Consider the following 14273-nt stretch of genomic DNA (forward strand, 5'->3'; position numbering starts at 1 on the left):
GTCCCAAGAGTATCGTTCCAAGAGCGGACAGCCTCAGCCTTCTCCCAAAGAGCAGTGGATGCCCTTGTGGTTAGCAGCAACGCTTAGCCCAATGCACCACCAGGGCTCCTAGGAAATGTCAGTGGATGGTGATCATCATTCAACAAGTTATTTTTAAAGGAGGTGGGAGTTTCAAAGTTCTACTTCTTCATTTGCCCACTTTAGAATGCCCCATAGAACGTACTACTCCCTCGAGAAATGAACCCAATTTCCATTTTCTTCTACTTTCTCCACTCTTTGGCCTTGATCTTTGGATCCAGGAATAGGAACAAACACACCCTTAGTTCCATTTATCACGGGACGTAGAGGGTTCATGTCATGGAAAACATCCATCTCCATGTAACCCTCCCGACCCACCCCCTACCCCCCACAATCTCCCTTTCACATGTCCATGTATTCCCATTCAAGGAAAAGGCAATTAGCATATTAAATAGAAATGTACTAGCTGAGACCAAGGACTCAAACAGAAATGTTTTGAAAATGATGGCAACATATGTACAAATGTGCTTGATGCAATTGATGTAGGGATTGTTTTAAGAGCTGTAAGAGCCCCCAATAAAATGATTTTTTTTAAAAAAGGCATGTACTTGTGGAGTTTTATGGAAGGACACCCTTAATCTCTTAATAAGATAATCAGGCAGTTTCTCAATGTCTAAGTCATTGAGTCCACATTAATTTTTCTTCTAATACGGAACTTCAGAATTTAAACAAACTCAATGTGGAAAATAAACATTTATTACAAAAAATTAGTTTTACAGTCTAAAATGAAAGCAGACAGGTTGTTTCCAACTCAAAGGGGCTGTGAAGCTGGGGAAAGGGGTGTGGTATGTGGTAAATTCCAAGGCTGGTGATAGCAGATTCATCACAAGCTACCTAGAATAAGGAGCCACTCACCTCACTCAGAGGGCGATGGGTCACCTCTGCTCCCCAGGGGCCCTTTCTCCACACCCCCCACACATCCTCCAACCAAGAAACAAAACCGAAACATACTTCAAAAAACGAACCATTTCACAATCTCCACTTGCATTGTTTAATTGGATTTTACTTCCCTCTGGAAAATGTAGTGGTGCGTGACCTTTACTGATGGTTTGCTTTGGTTGTTGTTCTTTTTAGATCCTTGCTAGAAGGATAAGAGAATCCCCAGGGCCTGTAGGAACGTCCAGGTCGGGAGTAGATTATGCTATGTGGCACATGAATATCCTCCACAGAGCCAAGACCAACCCACCAGGACCCCTTCCCTGCCCTCTTGCCATCTCATACGTAGATTTGGAAATGTGTTGAGAGATTGTAGTGGGTGGGAGTACAGAAGGTTAGGGGCAAAGAAGGGTCCAAATGGGAAGAAGGAAAAGTAATGACTGTCAACAGCCTGCTTAGTGGGGCCCTCTTTTACAGAGCCCACCCACCTCAAACACCGACCCCCTTACAGAAGTTCCTCCCTGCCTCAGGCTTGGGAGCACTTTTTCCTGTTGCATTAGAGACATCCACCAATACATTTGGGCAAGAGGTAGAGAGAAGGCGCCCTCTTCTTACTCAGAGGGACAGGGCAAGCAGAGTCCCAGAACACAGCATCAGTTTCACTCTGGGTTCCCACCTCCAACGAGGGAAGGCCTGGCCAACAGAGGATGCTGAAACTCTGCCCTGAAATACAAACCGGGGAAGGGCAGCACCAGGAGGCAAGGCAGAGAGTTGGGACCAGCCCAGTAGGCATTGTCCGGTTTATACAAAGAAGGAAAGCAGTACAACTCAAAGAACTCACTTCCGCTGTTCCTCCCAACAAGAATCTTTGACAAATCATTTTTATTTCCAGCACCATCCAGGGACATACAAACACACACAACCACATCTCAGCACACAGCTAAGACCACACACACACACACACACACACCAACAGACATGTCTATCCCAGGTCTGGTCCAATGGTTTCGGGCCAGGGAAGGTCTGTGCTACAAGCTTCAGCTTTGTTTTCTGTAGACCAATGGTTTTAAAACGCTTCCACTTCACCTTCCCTGAAAGCTCACTTTGCATTCCAATAACAGTTCCAGTTTTCCCCACAGACACGATCTGTTGTCGGTCTGTCTGTGTTCAGGAGGAGGACGGTGCAGGAGGGTCCCGTGGCACTTCCCATGAGAAGACAGAAGAGAGTGGGCTCCAGAGGCGGGGAAGACCTGATGCCGCCATCAGCAGACCACCCCGTCAGCAGCGGAAGTCCTCGACCTCCACTCAGAACCGCTCAGTGCTGGAGAAGAGAGCTCAGAAACAAGGCTCGCGGTCCTTATTCTGAGCCTACAACACTCTAAGTAGACAGTGACCGCACATATTTCTGCCTTCCTGGCCACTCTTACTACCTACTGAGAAGGGAAGTCAGCAAGCACCCAGCTTTCGGGACGCTGGCCTGACTCCACATGAGGTTGGGGCTGAATCTTGACACAAGTCCCAGGCCCCTCAGCAGGGGCAGGTAAGGAGGGTGGGGCGGGAGTGTAGGAGGAAGAGGCCCAGACCTGACAGTATTTAAAAAGCTACAAAGGAAGCTAGCGGTGGGGCTCCGGAAGGGGGCTAGAGGACACAAAAAGGCATCCTGTGCCACTAAGACCAGGGCCAAGGCCTGGTAGCACCTGAGGAGGGCAAGCACAGAGGATGAGCGATGAGCCGGCCAGGGTCACACCAGGAATGAAGACGTCTGTTTGAACTCCCCCTGTGGAGATAAAGCTTTCGGTAAGTCTCCGGAGATCTGGCTGGCACTCCCCAGTATAAACACAGTTAAGAGAGCAGGCCCTCCCTCCCTCCCCACCCCCAGGCATGCATACTAACTTCACTTCGTGCAGTGGACTGGCTGTAAATCACCTTCTTACTCGGGGAACTGCAGACAAGAGAAAGACAGATACGATCAGCCCCTAAGCCCTTCCATGAACCTCAAATTGCCAAATTTGCAAGCCAGCACCAAGAGCTTTATTAAGGAGCAGGGATGTGGGGACAGAGGAAAACAGGGCTACAGAGCACAGCAGGGAGACCCAGATGTCCTTCCCACAGGCTAGTTGCCTTCCACCTCCAAATACTTCCCTTTGGCCCATTGTTAGCCCCTGGCAGCATAGTGGTTATGTGTGGGGCTGCTGACGGCGAGGTCTGCAGTTCGAGCCCACCAGGTACTCCTCGGGAGCAAGACAAGGCTTCTACTCCCGTACAGGGTCTCAGAAACCCACAGAGGTAGGTCTTCGCTGTCCTATAGGGTCACTGTGAGTCGCTATCAACTCGACAGCAATAAGTTTGGTTTCTGACTTGGGGCCCTTTTAGCTTCAAACCATACAGGTCCATGCTGTCTACTTCAGCGAGCCCCAGGACGGCGCCTCACTCACCTTTTCTTTGCTCCTGAAAAAGAAGAAATGGGAAGATGACATCAGTAGGATGGAAACAACAAGATGCAGGAAGATGGGGAGCTAGTAACGCATGTAGAACTTAAGATCTATTGAGAGGGGTGCGTAGTCTTCCCAGAGAAAACTCTGCAACGCGGGGGTGCAATATCTGTACCGAAATTCAGACCAGATCCATGAGCCATGTTCTGGAATGGGAACAATGGAGCCTTTGCGGGCAAATACTTACTCTCAAAGTAGCCGTGGCTGTAGGCAAACCAGATGCCAAAAATCAGGACCCCAAGGAGGATCAGGGTCACAAGGACACCCGCCACAATGGCCCCCACATTCAGCTCCGCTGTGAGACACAAACACAGGTCAGGCACCTGAATATCTGAGAGCTCCTTCGTAGTACTGATCTCACTATCAAGACCAGGATAAAAGGCCAAACGCATCTCCCACGGTCCCCTACCCCATGCCTGTGCCCAAACCCCACCACGCCCTCACTTACCAGCTTCCATGCGTACCACTTCAGACTTCGCTGATAACCCAACTTCATTCTGTGCCTGACAAGAATATGCTGCACTATCGAAGGTTGACACGGGTTCGAAGATCTGGGGGGCAAACACAAATGGAGGGTGGGGGTGGGGAATCGGGGAGCAATCAATGAGTGCTAGAGGGGGAAGGGAACGTTAGAACTGATTGTGATAATGTAGAGACCACTCTTCTTAAAAGCGATTTAACTATGGCAGTGTATGATATGTGAAGAGTATACCAAGAAAAGCACTGGGAAAAAAATCAAAGAAACCAAACTTGACCTATGGTTACCACGGGTGAAGGAGAAAGAGTTTTTGTTCTGCTTAGGGGCATTGAGTTCATTTTAATGGAGGTAGAACAATCTGGAGAGGGATAGCAATAATGGTTGTACAGCACAAAGAGTATAATCAATGGCACTGAATGATACATGTCGGAGTTGACTGAATGTTTTGTTGTGTGTGTTGCTTATTTGTTTGCCAAAATTGAAATGTAAAAAATTATACGAATAACAATGAGTACAGGGGAAAAGAAAATATTCTACAATGGATTGTGGTAAAAATTATACAACTCTTCTTGATATGGATGGACTATTGAATTGTATGATATGTGGATGAAGTGCCAATAAAACTGTTGTTTTCTTTAAAAGTAAACAAATGGACCCCTTGCTGGAAGAAGCCACAAGCTTATCTTTTGTGCCTCCTGACACCCGGCCCCACCCCCAACTCCAAGTTCATCTTGGTGCTTGTTCTTCCTCTCACTTTCATGAACCCTCTAACCCAGTGGTTCTCAACCTTCCTATGCTGCAACCCTTTCATACAGTTCTTCATGTGGTGGTGACCCCCCAACCACAACATTATTTTCGTTGCTACTTCATAGCTGTAATTTTGTGATGAATCGGGCAACCCCTGCTCTAACCCCACCCCCACCACCCCACCTTTCAAACCCATCTCATCCATACCAGTTCTCCCGTCTTTTGAAACAGGGTATAAGATGAGTTGCTGAAGGCACGGTTGCTCTTGGGTTCTGTAGGCATCATTACGCCATTCCTGAACCAGGTGTATTCAGAGGGAGGGGAGCCATCTTTCTCTGAGCAGGTCAGCACTACCCGGTTCCCAATGGTGACAGAAGTGGGAATGCTGACTGTAGGCTTGGATGGAGGCACTGAGGAGAGAGGATGCTGAATATAAGGGAGGAAGGCCTAGATGACCCCCTCCCCATCACCAGCAACCTCCTTCCTGACCTACCCTGTGTTTCCACCTAAACCAGGGCTCATCAGCAGCACTGTGGCTCTAAACACCACCACCCTGACACTCCCCTCCCACCCCACCCCAGCCCCTCCCCACCCCCGCATTCTTCTCACCATCAATGAGCCTACCAGAGCCTGCTGGGGACAGATGGAAACTACGGGTTCCAGACCCACACAGAAGATACATGGCACATACCAAGCACAATCAGCTGCACGTTGACCTCCCCGTAGTTGTTGCCGCCGTCCTCAGAGACCATACACGTATACATCCCATTGTCTTTCCGAGTCACAGAATGGATGGTGATGTCATTTGGTGAGAACGTAACTCGGCCCTCATAGGACGCTACCAAGGCAGAGGAAGCAGGAAAGGGGCAGAGTAAGTTGGAAAGCTTAAGAAAAGGGGCCCGTGGAGGTGGCTCCCAGGGCATAGAGGGTACTTCATCTTCTCCTCGGAAGGCCATGGACACTTGAGCCCAGGTTGCGCCACCACCACCCCTTAAGATCCCAGCCCCCAACTTGATCTCATCAAAACCTAGACAGTCAGGAAGTGGGTGGTGCGACTCACCTGTGATCTTGTTGTTATAGCAAACGAGGCTGGTGGTGTCACCTTGCACAAACTTCCACTCCACGCGGGGATTGGAGAAGCCCGAGTAGATGCAAGTCAATCTGGCAACTGCAGACAGGATCAAAGGGAGCAAAGATGGGCACAAAGGCAAATGGACAAGGTGAAGGGCAGCCCAAAACCACAGGCTGGCTGGCGAGTCTCCAGGCCCCAAGGAGGCTGGCAACTGCCCACCCTCATGCCCACCACCCACTTCAACAGCCCTGCTCAACTTACATTGATTCTCAGCGACTTTGACGACAGGCTCATTAGTGTATACTGTACCCTTGCTTGACACCAGGGGGCCTGTGAAGGAAAAGAGTGGGCCATCAGGAGGGAACAGAGAAGTGCATGCAGAAGGAAGAGCAGAGCCACATGTCGGGGGATCTGAAGCCCAGATGCTCCCTGAGCTGAGATTCAAGCCTCTCCTGGGCTCACACTCTCTCACCATTACCCCAAATATCTTCTTAAAATGTTTTCTGCCTTAGTGGCAGGTCAGGACTTCATGCTCAGTGGAATTAAACAGTTTCTTTCACAAATGCAGTTTCTTTCATTTCTACATGTTCCCTCTCTGGTCCCCTGGAACATAAGGAGATTCCTACTAATCCCGGACAACTTCCACAATGGCAACTCAGGGTTGAAAGAAAGTTTCTCAACCAAAGACTACAGCTTTTCATTGGATAACCCTGGAAGGAAGGGGCCACAGCTAGAGGCAGAAGAGGGAAGGAAAGGAAGGACAACAAAGATACTCAACATCTGCCTAACATCTGGGGACCCTTGAAATAAGCACGGCAGGCCACTAGCATTGCACAAGGAATTCAACAACTAGAAGTTATGAGTGTGCCTACAATCACATAGTTACTGATCCTGAGGTGGAGTTAGGATGAGCACTGGGTTCAGGTCATCTCATCAGACTCTCCCACTGCCAAGTGGAGAACGGTGCAGAAAAGGTGGTAGGGTTGAAGGGAGAAAGTATGGAGAGAAAAGGCTAATTAAATGATCTCTCTCTCTCTCTCTCTCTCTCTCTCTCTCACACACACACACACACACCACACACACACACACACACACACACTGTAGAGGACTACACATTTAAATGAAGAACTCTGTCACTGAATTTGTTAACTGCTGTGTTACAAAGCTGCACTCATACAATTACTCTTATTCATGTTCTCAGAGACGGGATTCATGAACTAGACCTTTATTTAGCTTTTTAGTCAGAACTTCAGTTTACCTCAATAAATGCAGAAAGATCCGCATAATGCAAACAAGCTGTAAAATGCAACGAGTGTGTTTTCCTTTTTAAAATTCCTCACATAACTAAACACGTGCTTGACCCAGGAGACGGCCGTTGTCATCGGAAACATGCGGGCTTAGGCTACAGGTGCTCTAAACGCCTTTACTCCTTTTCTTTCTTTTGCCACAAATCACTTCAATTTGACACAGCAACAATAGGAAAGAGCCCGCGTAAGCATTAACTTTGCTTTTTGAAGGTGAGAAAGTATATGTAAGGTTACGGTCCAAAGTTTCATAGCTAAGAAGGAAAAAGCAGAGCTAAGGTTAACATGCAGGCATCTGACCTCCTATATCCATTACGTCATTTTCGCCAAAGATATACAAATGGTCAATAAAAAAACTCAAACTCACTGCCCTTGAGTCAATTCTGACTCATAAGTACTCAATAGGGCAGACAGGTCAATAGCACATGAAAAGATGCCCACCGTCATTAGACATCAGAGAAATGCACACTAAAACCACACTTAGAAACCACTTCACACCCACCAGGATGACTAACATAAAAGATGCTGCTGTTAAATGCCATCAAGACGGGTTCGACCTACAGCAACCCTATGCCCAGCAGAACGACACACTCACTGCCCAGTACCGTGCCACCCTCACTGTTGTTCCTAGACTTGAGCTCGATGGTGCACCCACTGGGTCAATCTACCTCCTTGAGGGACATCCTCTTTTCCACTGCCCCTCTACTTCACCAAACTCGATGTCCTTCTCTAAGGATTTGTCTCTCCTGGCATGGCCAAAGTATGTGAGACAAGTCTGGTCATCCTTGCCTCGAAGGAGCACTCTGGCTGTACTTCTTCCAAGACAGATTGGTTTATCTTTTAGGCAGTCCGTGGTACGTCAATGTTCTTCTCTAGCATCATAATTCAAATGTATCAATTCTTCTTCCGTCTTCCTTACTTCCATCTGCAGATGAGGCAACAGGAAATATCATGGCTTCGGTCAGACACGGCTTTAGTGCTCAAATCCACATCCTTGCTTTTCAAGACTGGTGTAGCAGATTTACTGAAAGCACCACCTCATTTGATCTCTTGACTGCTGCTTCCATGAGCATGGACTGTAGATCCAAGCAAGACAAAATCCTTCACAATTTCAACTTTTTCTCCGATGATCATTTATTGGTCCAGTTAAGAGGATTTTGGTATGTGGTAGAATACAAGTCACCCTATGATCCAGCAATTGGACTCCTAGGTATACACACCAAGCGAAAGGAACACAAATGTCTGCACAAAGCCTCGACCATGCCTGGGAACATGGTGGCGCCCAGAAACCATCATTCTATGCCTGCCCACAGACACATCCAGGGAATGGTGAATCGCTCAGGGATCTGAACCAGGCACAGAGGCAAGTAGCAAGGGAACTGCAAACAGCTAAAAGTATCAACAAAGCGAAAAGTGATATAGGATCAGAAAGATCCCTCTCCCACGTGGTGCCCCCGCTATAGTCCAGCCACAGAGAACCACAGGCTGCTGTGAATGAAAGCTATCGGTTCCTCAAAAAGAGCCATAGCCCTGCCTGTACAGAGAGACGCCAGACCAACTATAAGCCCCGGAGCTGCTGCTGTCTTCAAACTGCCAACCAAAACTAATAGCAAAACTCAAAAACAATAAAATAGCTCCAGAAAACAATATCCAGCAATCCCTCAACTTGGTATACATCCTAGAGAACCATGACATGGATATGCACATACGCATGGTCACTGCAGCACTATTCACAACAGCCGAAAGACGGGAACAACGACATGTCCACCAATGGAAGAGGAGACATAGATACATACACACAGCACTGAACTACCACCCAACGAATGGACCAGCAATCTGCTTCCAAAACCAGAGGCAGGCCCAAAGTGATAAAACTGCCTTGCCCTTCAGAGAGAGACCTGGGAACCACAGAAAAGTAAGAAAAATGGGCAAGAGGAAAGTTGGCCTGAAAAGCAGCTGAAACGGAGGAAGAGGACCAAAAGGAAGAAGACAACCGAAGGGAAGAAGTAGAATCAAAATGGAAACATTTACCCAAAGCGGGATTGCATCAACCTCTAATTCTGAAGGGGATGATTCAGCCGGTGAAGAGAAAGGTGGGCGGAGCGTTCAGGCTGCTCGTGGAGGAAGCTGCTGAAAGGGCAGCACGAGAAGGAAGTGACAGGAAACGCAGCAAGAGGAGCAAATGGAGACTGAGCACCAGACATGTAACCTACAGGGAAAAATGTATCTCCTTTGGGTCTCAAAGCGTTAATCCAGCTACTGAAAAGAGAATACAAGTAGAACAAACGGGAGCTGGAGATCTTGAGACAGAACTGTTTGGGGGAAACTGAGAACCGGAAGAGCGTGTATGCGGACAAATTCTCTACGCTCATATTTACGAGTCTGGGAGGCAGACAGGTGTGGGAAGGCCTCCTTCGTGGGTTGGCGATGAATCCCAGTCACATTCTCCGAACTAAAGTTATTCCCCACAGTTTCGCCCGTAATAATGCCAATTTTAAGGTGCTGTTTGAAAACACATGGTTGCTGTTATAAGCTTGAAGATTAACTGCTTGAAGGCTATTTGCCTGAAGGTTAGCTACCATCAAGAGCAATCAGACCACCCCAACTAAGAAGGGCCCACTCCCTCCTGATAAAAATCATGGATTGCGCCCATGGATGGGCTCAGGGAGACCTAAGGTCAAGCCGGCTCAGAGACCACCAAGGTTAAGCTGCCATCTTAACTGTAGAACCTGCCCATTCTGTTTCAAGTGTTCTTTCCTGCTGCATGTATGCCCCTAGTACATCCCTTCCTGTTACATATGTGTGGGCGTGGCTTGCATGCCAGAGATTATAAATGCCTATCAGAGAATCCATTCATTCCATCTCTCTCTTGATCCTGCCATCAGAAGAGGTGAGCCCTTACATGTCTTGTCTGATGTCTCTTTAATTTACCCTTCAATTACACAACGACCCCTTAGATCCATTTGATTGTGGAGGCTGGTCCCCCACACTCATTGGCCTGAATTTCCCCCTCCCACTTGATGGAAGAATGTGCCAGACTCTAAACTGAGGACTTCATTATTTTTTGTTGTTGTTGTTAGTTCAAGGATCATTTGTTGGCTTTAGGAGTGTTTTCCAGTCCAGTCTGTTGGGGCACCATGCCTGGTCCCAAAGTCCACCTTCAGCATTCCTTGGGGACCTTCAGCATTCCCTGGGGACCTTTCCGCTACATTCCCTTGCTGTTCCACTACACTGCCCCAGTGCTTTGCCTCGGTGTAGCGGGATCAGATCGGGCACAATTCCCACATTGTGTCTAGGGTGCTGTCCCTTGCGGGGCCATGGGTCAGTGAGGGGCGTCATGTCTCATAGTGGAGCTGGCCCTGTGGTCCTCTCGGTGGACTGGCTGCTCTAATTAGGGTCATGGTCCTCAAGGCCTGGTGGGCCAGGATGTGCTCCACTCTCTCCTCCTCCCCCTTCAACTGCTCCCGTGTGCTCCAATCAGATATTTTCCTCTCCCGGAGCTGCAGATTCAATGCCGTCCTTTGAAATAAATTCCGGGGGGAGGGGCAGGCATCCACTTAGTATTTGGGACTGGGGCCAGCCCCCCAGACCTCTCCACTGGTTCCCCGAGGGCTTCATTATTAATGCCATTATTACTGTTATGTTTTTATTAAAATTACCAAGGTCAGCCATCATTCCTGTTATAGTTATTAACAAGCTTGAAAACGAAGCTTTGAGTATTTGAAAGTTAGCACCAGCTCAGCTGAAGTTGGTGGTTATGCACACCTTTATGAAACATAAACCTACATGTTGTTTTGAAGTGTTAAACTGGGGCAGATGGGCACTGTGCCCTTACCCTGACCTTCTTTGGTTGTTAATTCTTTAGAATTTTAATTGTTGTTTTTTTTTTTTCATTTTGAGAGATTAGACTTGTTAAGAAAAAAAAAGAAACTAAAATTTTTAAATAAAAGGTTTTCTTTTTTTACAAAGAAGAACAAGCCAGGATTCTGTGGAATCGTCCACATGATGAGGAACTTAGACGGAACCTAGATGACATCATGCTGAGTGAAATCCGCCAGTCAGAAAAGGAAATGAGATTCTACTGTGAAAAACCAAAAGGTGTTCACAGGAAAAGAAAACAGGTGGGAGGGGAAGGGAGGGTAAATTACTGGCTGGAGGGGTAGACAAGTGTACTTCGGGTAAGAGGAAGAGGAAGGAAAACTACAATGAGATGCTGGCAAAAAAAAACAATGATGGAAGCTGGAGAAGATACTACGAGGTTTATGAGAGTCAAACGCCACAGAGGCAAATACTGTTGTATACACATTCCTGCAGTAACCGTGAACTCTGAGCAGATGTACAGACAGACGTGCCCAGAATGAACAGGTATGGGGAAGGAAGTGGGAGTACACCCACAAATGTATACTGGTTTGACAAAGGACATTTGTACATGAGTATAGGGACCCTGTGACGGTGTAGATTAGACATCAGGCTAAAATCACAAAGCTGGTCGTTCAAACCCATCCACTGCTCTGAGGGAGGAAGATGTGGCTGTTCGCTCCCCAAGGATCTGGGCTCTCAGGCACCCTAAATAAGGTCACTGTGAGTCAGAACCAATTTGATGGCAATGGTTTGGTTTGGGTTTTTACTGAAAGGATGTGGGAAAAAATTCCACACAAATAGTCACCAAAGATAGAGCTGGAGATATCAGAAAAAGTAAATTTCAAGTTAAAAATCTGTGAGAAGAACTAAAGACGGCCTTTACTTAGTGATCAAGGGATCAGCTGATCTATGCTTATTTCCATTCTTCCACCATTTCTTTCCCTTCTGAATTCTGTCCTTGGGTAAAGGCTGCCCGTTTCAGTTTCTGGGGTTGATTATTCCAAGGTGTGTGTACCTCAGTAGTAGTGTTACTCCCCGTAAAACACAGGTAGAATTGGAGGGAGAAATGGGACTACAATAATGGCTAGAGATGTCAGTATGTCACTTTCAGTACCAGAGAGAAAAACATCCACAAAGCTCAACAAGGAAACAGAGGGCTTAAATGACACTACCAACCAACTAGGCCTAACAGGCATCTTTAGACTATGCAACTCCAAAACAACAAAATATCCAATCTACTCCAGTGCACATTGATCTTACCCAAGATAGAGCATATTTTATACCACAAAGTAAATCTTGATACAGTTTAGAGAATTGAAATCACACAAAGCATTTTCTCTGGCCACAAAGAATAAAAAGTGGAAACCAACAATAGCAAACTCACTACCATGAGTCAATTTGACTGACAGTGTCCCTACAGGACAGAGAAGAATTGCAAGTCTTTACGAGGATAAAAAGCTCTATCTTTCTCCCATGGTGTGACTGGCTCCTGGTTTTGAACTTCTGGCCTCCTGGTTAGCAGTACAACATATAACAACTATGCCACCAGATCTGCATGAAATCAACAATAAAGGGAGGAATCAATAATAGAAAGGGAAGAAAAATCCTGGGAAATATACAAAACCAAACTCACTGCCACTGAGTCAATGCCAACTCATCACGATCCTCTGGAACAGCACAGAACTGTCCCGGTGGGTTTCTGAGACGACCACTCTCTATGGGGGTAGACAGCCCCGTCTTTCTCCCTGGGAAGTACACAAGCATATGACACTAATAAATAATCAATGGGTCAAGGGAAAATTTTAAAAGAGAAACCACAAACTTCTTAAAGGGAAATAAAAACAAAAGTACATCACAACAAAATGTATTGGGTCTAGTGAAGACCATATTCAGAAGGAAATTTACAGCCATAAATGCCTACATTGTAAAATAGGGGGAAAAAACTCTAATAGCCCAAACTCTAAAAGCTCCAGGAAATAAAAATCGAAGGACAAAATAAGCCTAAACCTACCAGAAGAAAGGAAATATCAGATCAAAGCCAAAATATGTAAAATCGAAAACAGAAAAATAGAGTCAATGAAAACTTAAGTTGGCTCTCTGAAAAAGACCAATATAATCGGCAAACCTTTAGCTAGACTGGCAAAGACACAAAGAACCAAAGGAAAGAGAGGACATGACAATTGAGCCAATAAAGCCAATTATGATCGGTCATTATGAACAACTATACGGCAACAAACTGAACCACCTACATGAAATGGACCAATTCTTAGAAGCACACAGCCTACTCAAAACAACTCAAGAGGGAACCAGAAAGTGTCGATAGACCCATAACAAGTGAAGAGCCCAAATCAGTAATCAAAACCCCCGCGTCCTCAGCTAGCAGGCTTCACTAGGGAATTTTCCCAGCTAGAAAAGAATTGACATCAATACTGTTTAAACTTCTCCAAAAGATAAGCGAATACTCCCTAATCCTGTCTATGAAGCGAACCTGACTCTGAAAACTACATCAAAGTCAAAAGAAAACTATAGGCCAATGTCTCATATGAATACAGATGTAAAAATTCTTCAACAAAATACTAGCAAACAAAACCCAACAGCATATTACAAGAGTCATACAACATGACAGTCCAACTGGGAGATGTGCGAGGGATGCAGGATGATTCACATCACTAGAACAAAGGCAAAGAACAAGACTCTCTCTATGAATGCCACAAAAAAAAAAAGCTTTGGATAAAATCTAACATTCCCTTCATGGTGATCACTCGAAAAACTAGAACAGAATTTACAAACCTCAATAGAATTGTATTACAGCACATATGCAAAAAAGTCAATGGCCAACTCTATACTTAATGGAGAAAGATTGAGAATTTCCCACTTGAAATTGAGAGCAAGACAAGGCTGCCTGTTCTCACCACATGTATTCAACATTGCATTAAAAGTCCTGGTCAGAGCAATGAAACGAGAAAAAAGGCATCCACATTGAAAAAGTAAAATGATGTTTACTCACAGATGATATCATAAGGAAAATTCTAATAGAGAATTTTACCCTTTGAAAAAGAAAGGCAGTAGGGAACCAGTGGAGAGGTCTGCGGGGACTACCCAAATCCCAACTACGTGGATACCTGCCCCTCCCTACATAATAATTTACTTCAGAGGACAGCACTGGAGCTGCAGCTCAGGGAGATGGGCTTGTCTGATCCGAGCACAAGGGAGCGAATGAAAAGGGAGGAGGAGAGAGTGAAGCACATCCTGGCCCACCAAGCCTTAAGACAAGATTCCTGCTCAGAGCAGCCAATCCACAGAGAGGGCCATATGGGCAGCCCCATTATGAGACATGACATCCCTCAATGACCCATAGCCCTACA

General features: G+C 46.3%; 1 protein-coding gene across 1 annotated transcript in view; it reads right to left on the minus strand.

Annotated features, from left to right (window-relative positions):
- Positions 1 to 756: 756 nt before the first annotated feature.
- Positions 757 to 14273, minus strand: part of F11R (F11 receptor) — a 38619-nt gene continuing 25102 nt past the window's right edge. The window contains exons 2-10 of the mRNA XM_045298419.1: positions 6005 to 6073; positions 5732 to 5839; positions 5363 to 5509; positions 4879 to 5081; positions 3895 to 3997; positions 3634 to 3741; positions 3390 to 3402; positions 2848 to 2896; positions 757 to 2731 (exon numbers count right to left, since the gene is read on the minus strand). Coding sequence (XP_045154354.1) covers positions 2696 to 2731; positions 2848 to 2896; positions 3390 to 3402; positions 3634 to 3741; positions 3895 to 3997; positions 4879 to 5081; positions 5363 to 5509; positions 5732 to 5839; positions 6005 to 6073 — 836 coding nt within the window. The 3' untranslated portion in view covers positions 757 to 2695. The remainder of the gene's footprint in view (positions 2732 to 2847; positions 2897 to 3389; positions 3403 to 3633; positions 3742 to 3894; positions 3998 to 4878; positions 5082 to 5362; positions 5510 to 5731; positions 5840 to 6004; positions 6074 to 14273) is intronic.

The sequence above is a fragment of the Echinops telfairi genome, unplaced genomic scaffold (genome assembly GCF_000313985.2).
Source record: "Echinops telfairi isolate 266 unplaced genomic scaffold, ASM31398v2 ScPeMD7_7425;HRSCAF=8463, whole genome shotgun sequence".
Lineage (NCBI taxonomy): Eukaryota > Metazoa > Chordata > Mammalia > Afrosoricida > Tenrecidae > Echinops > Echinops telfairi.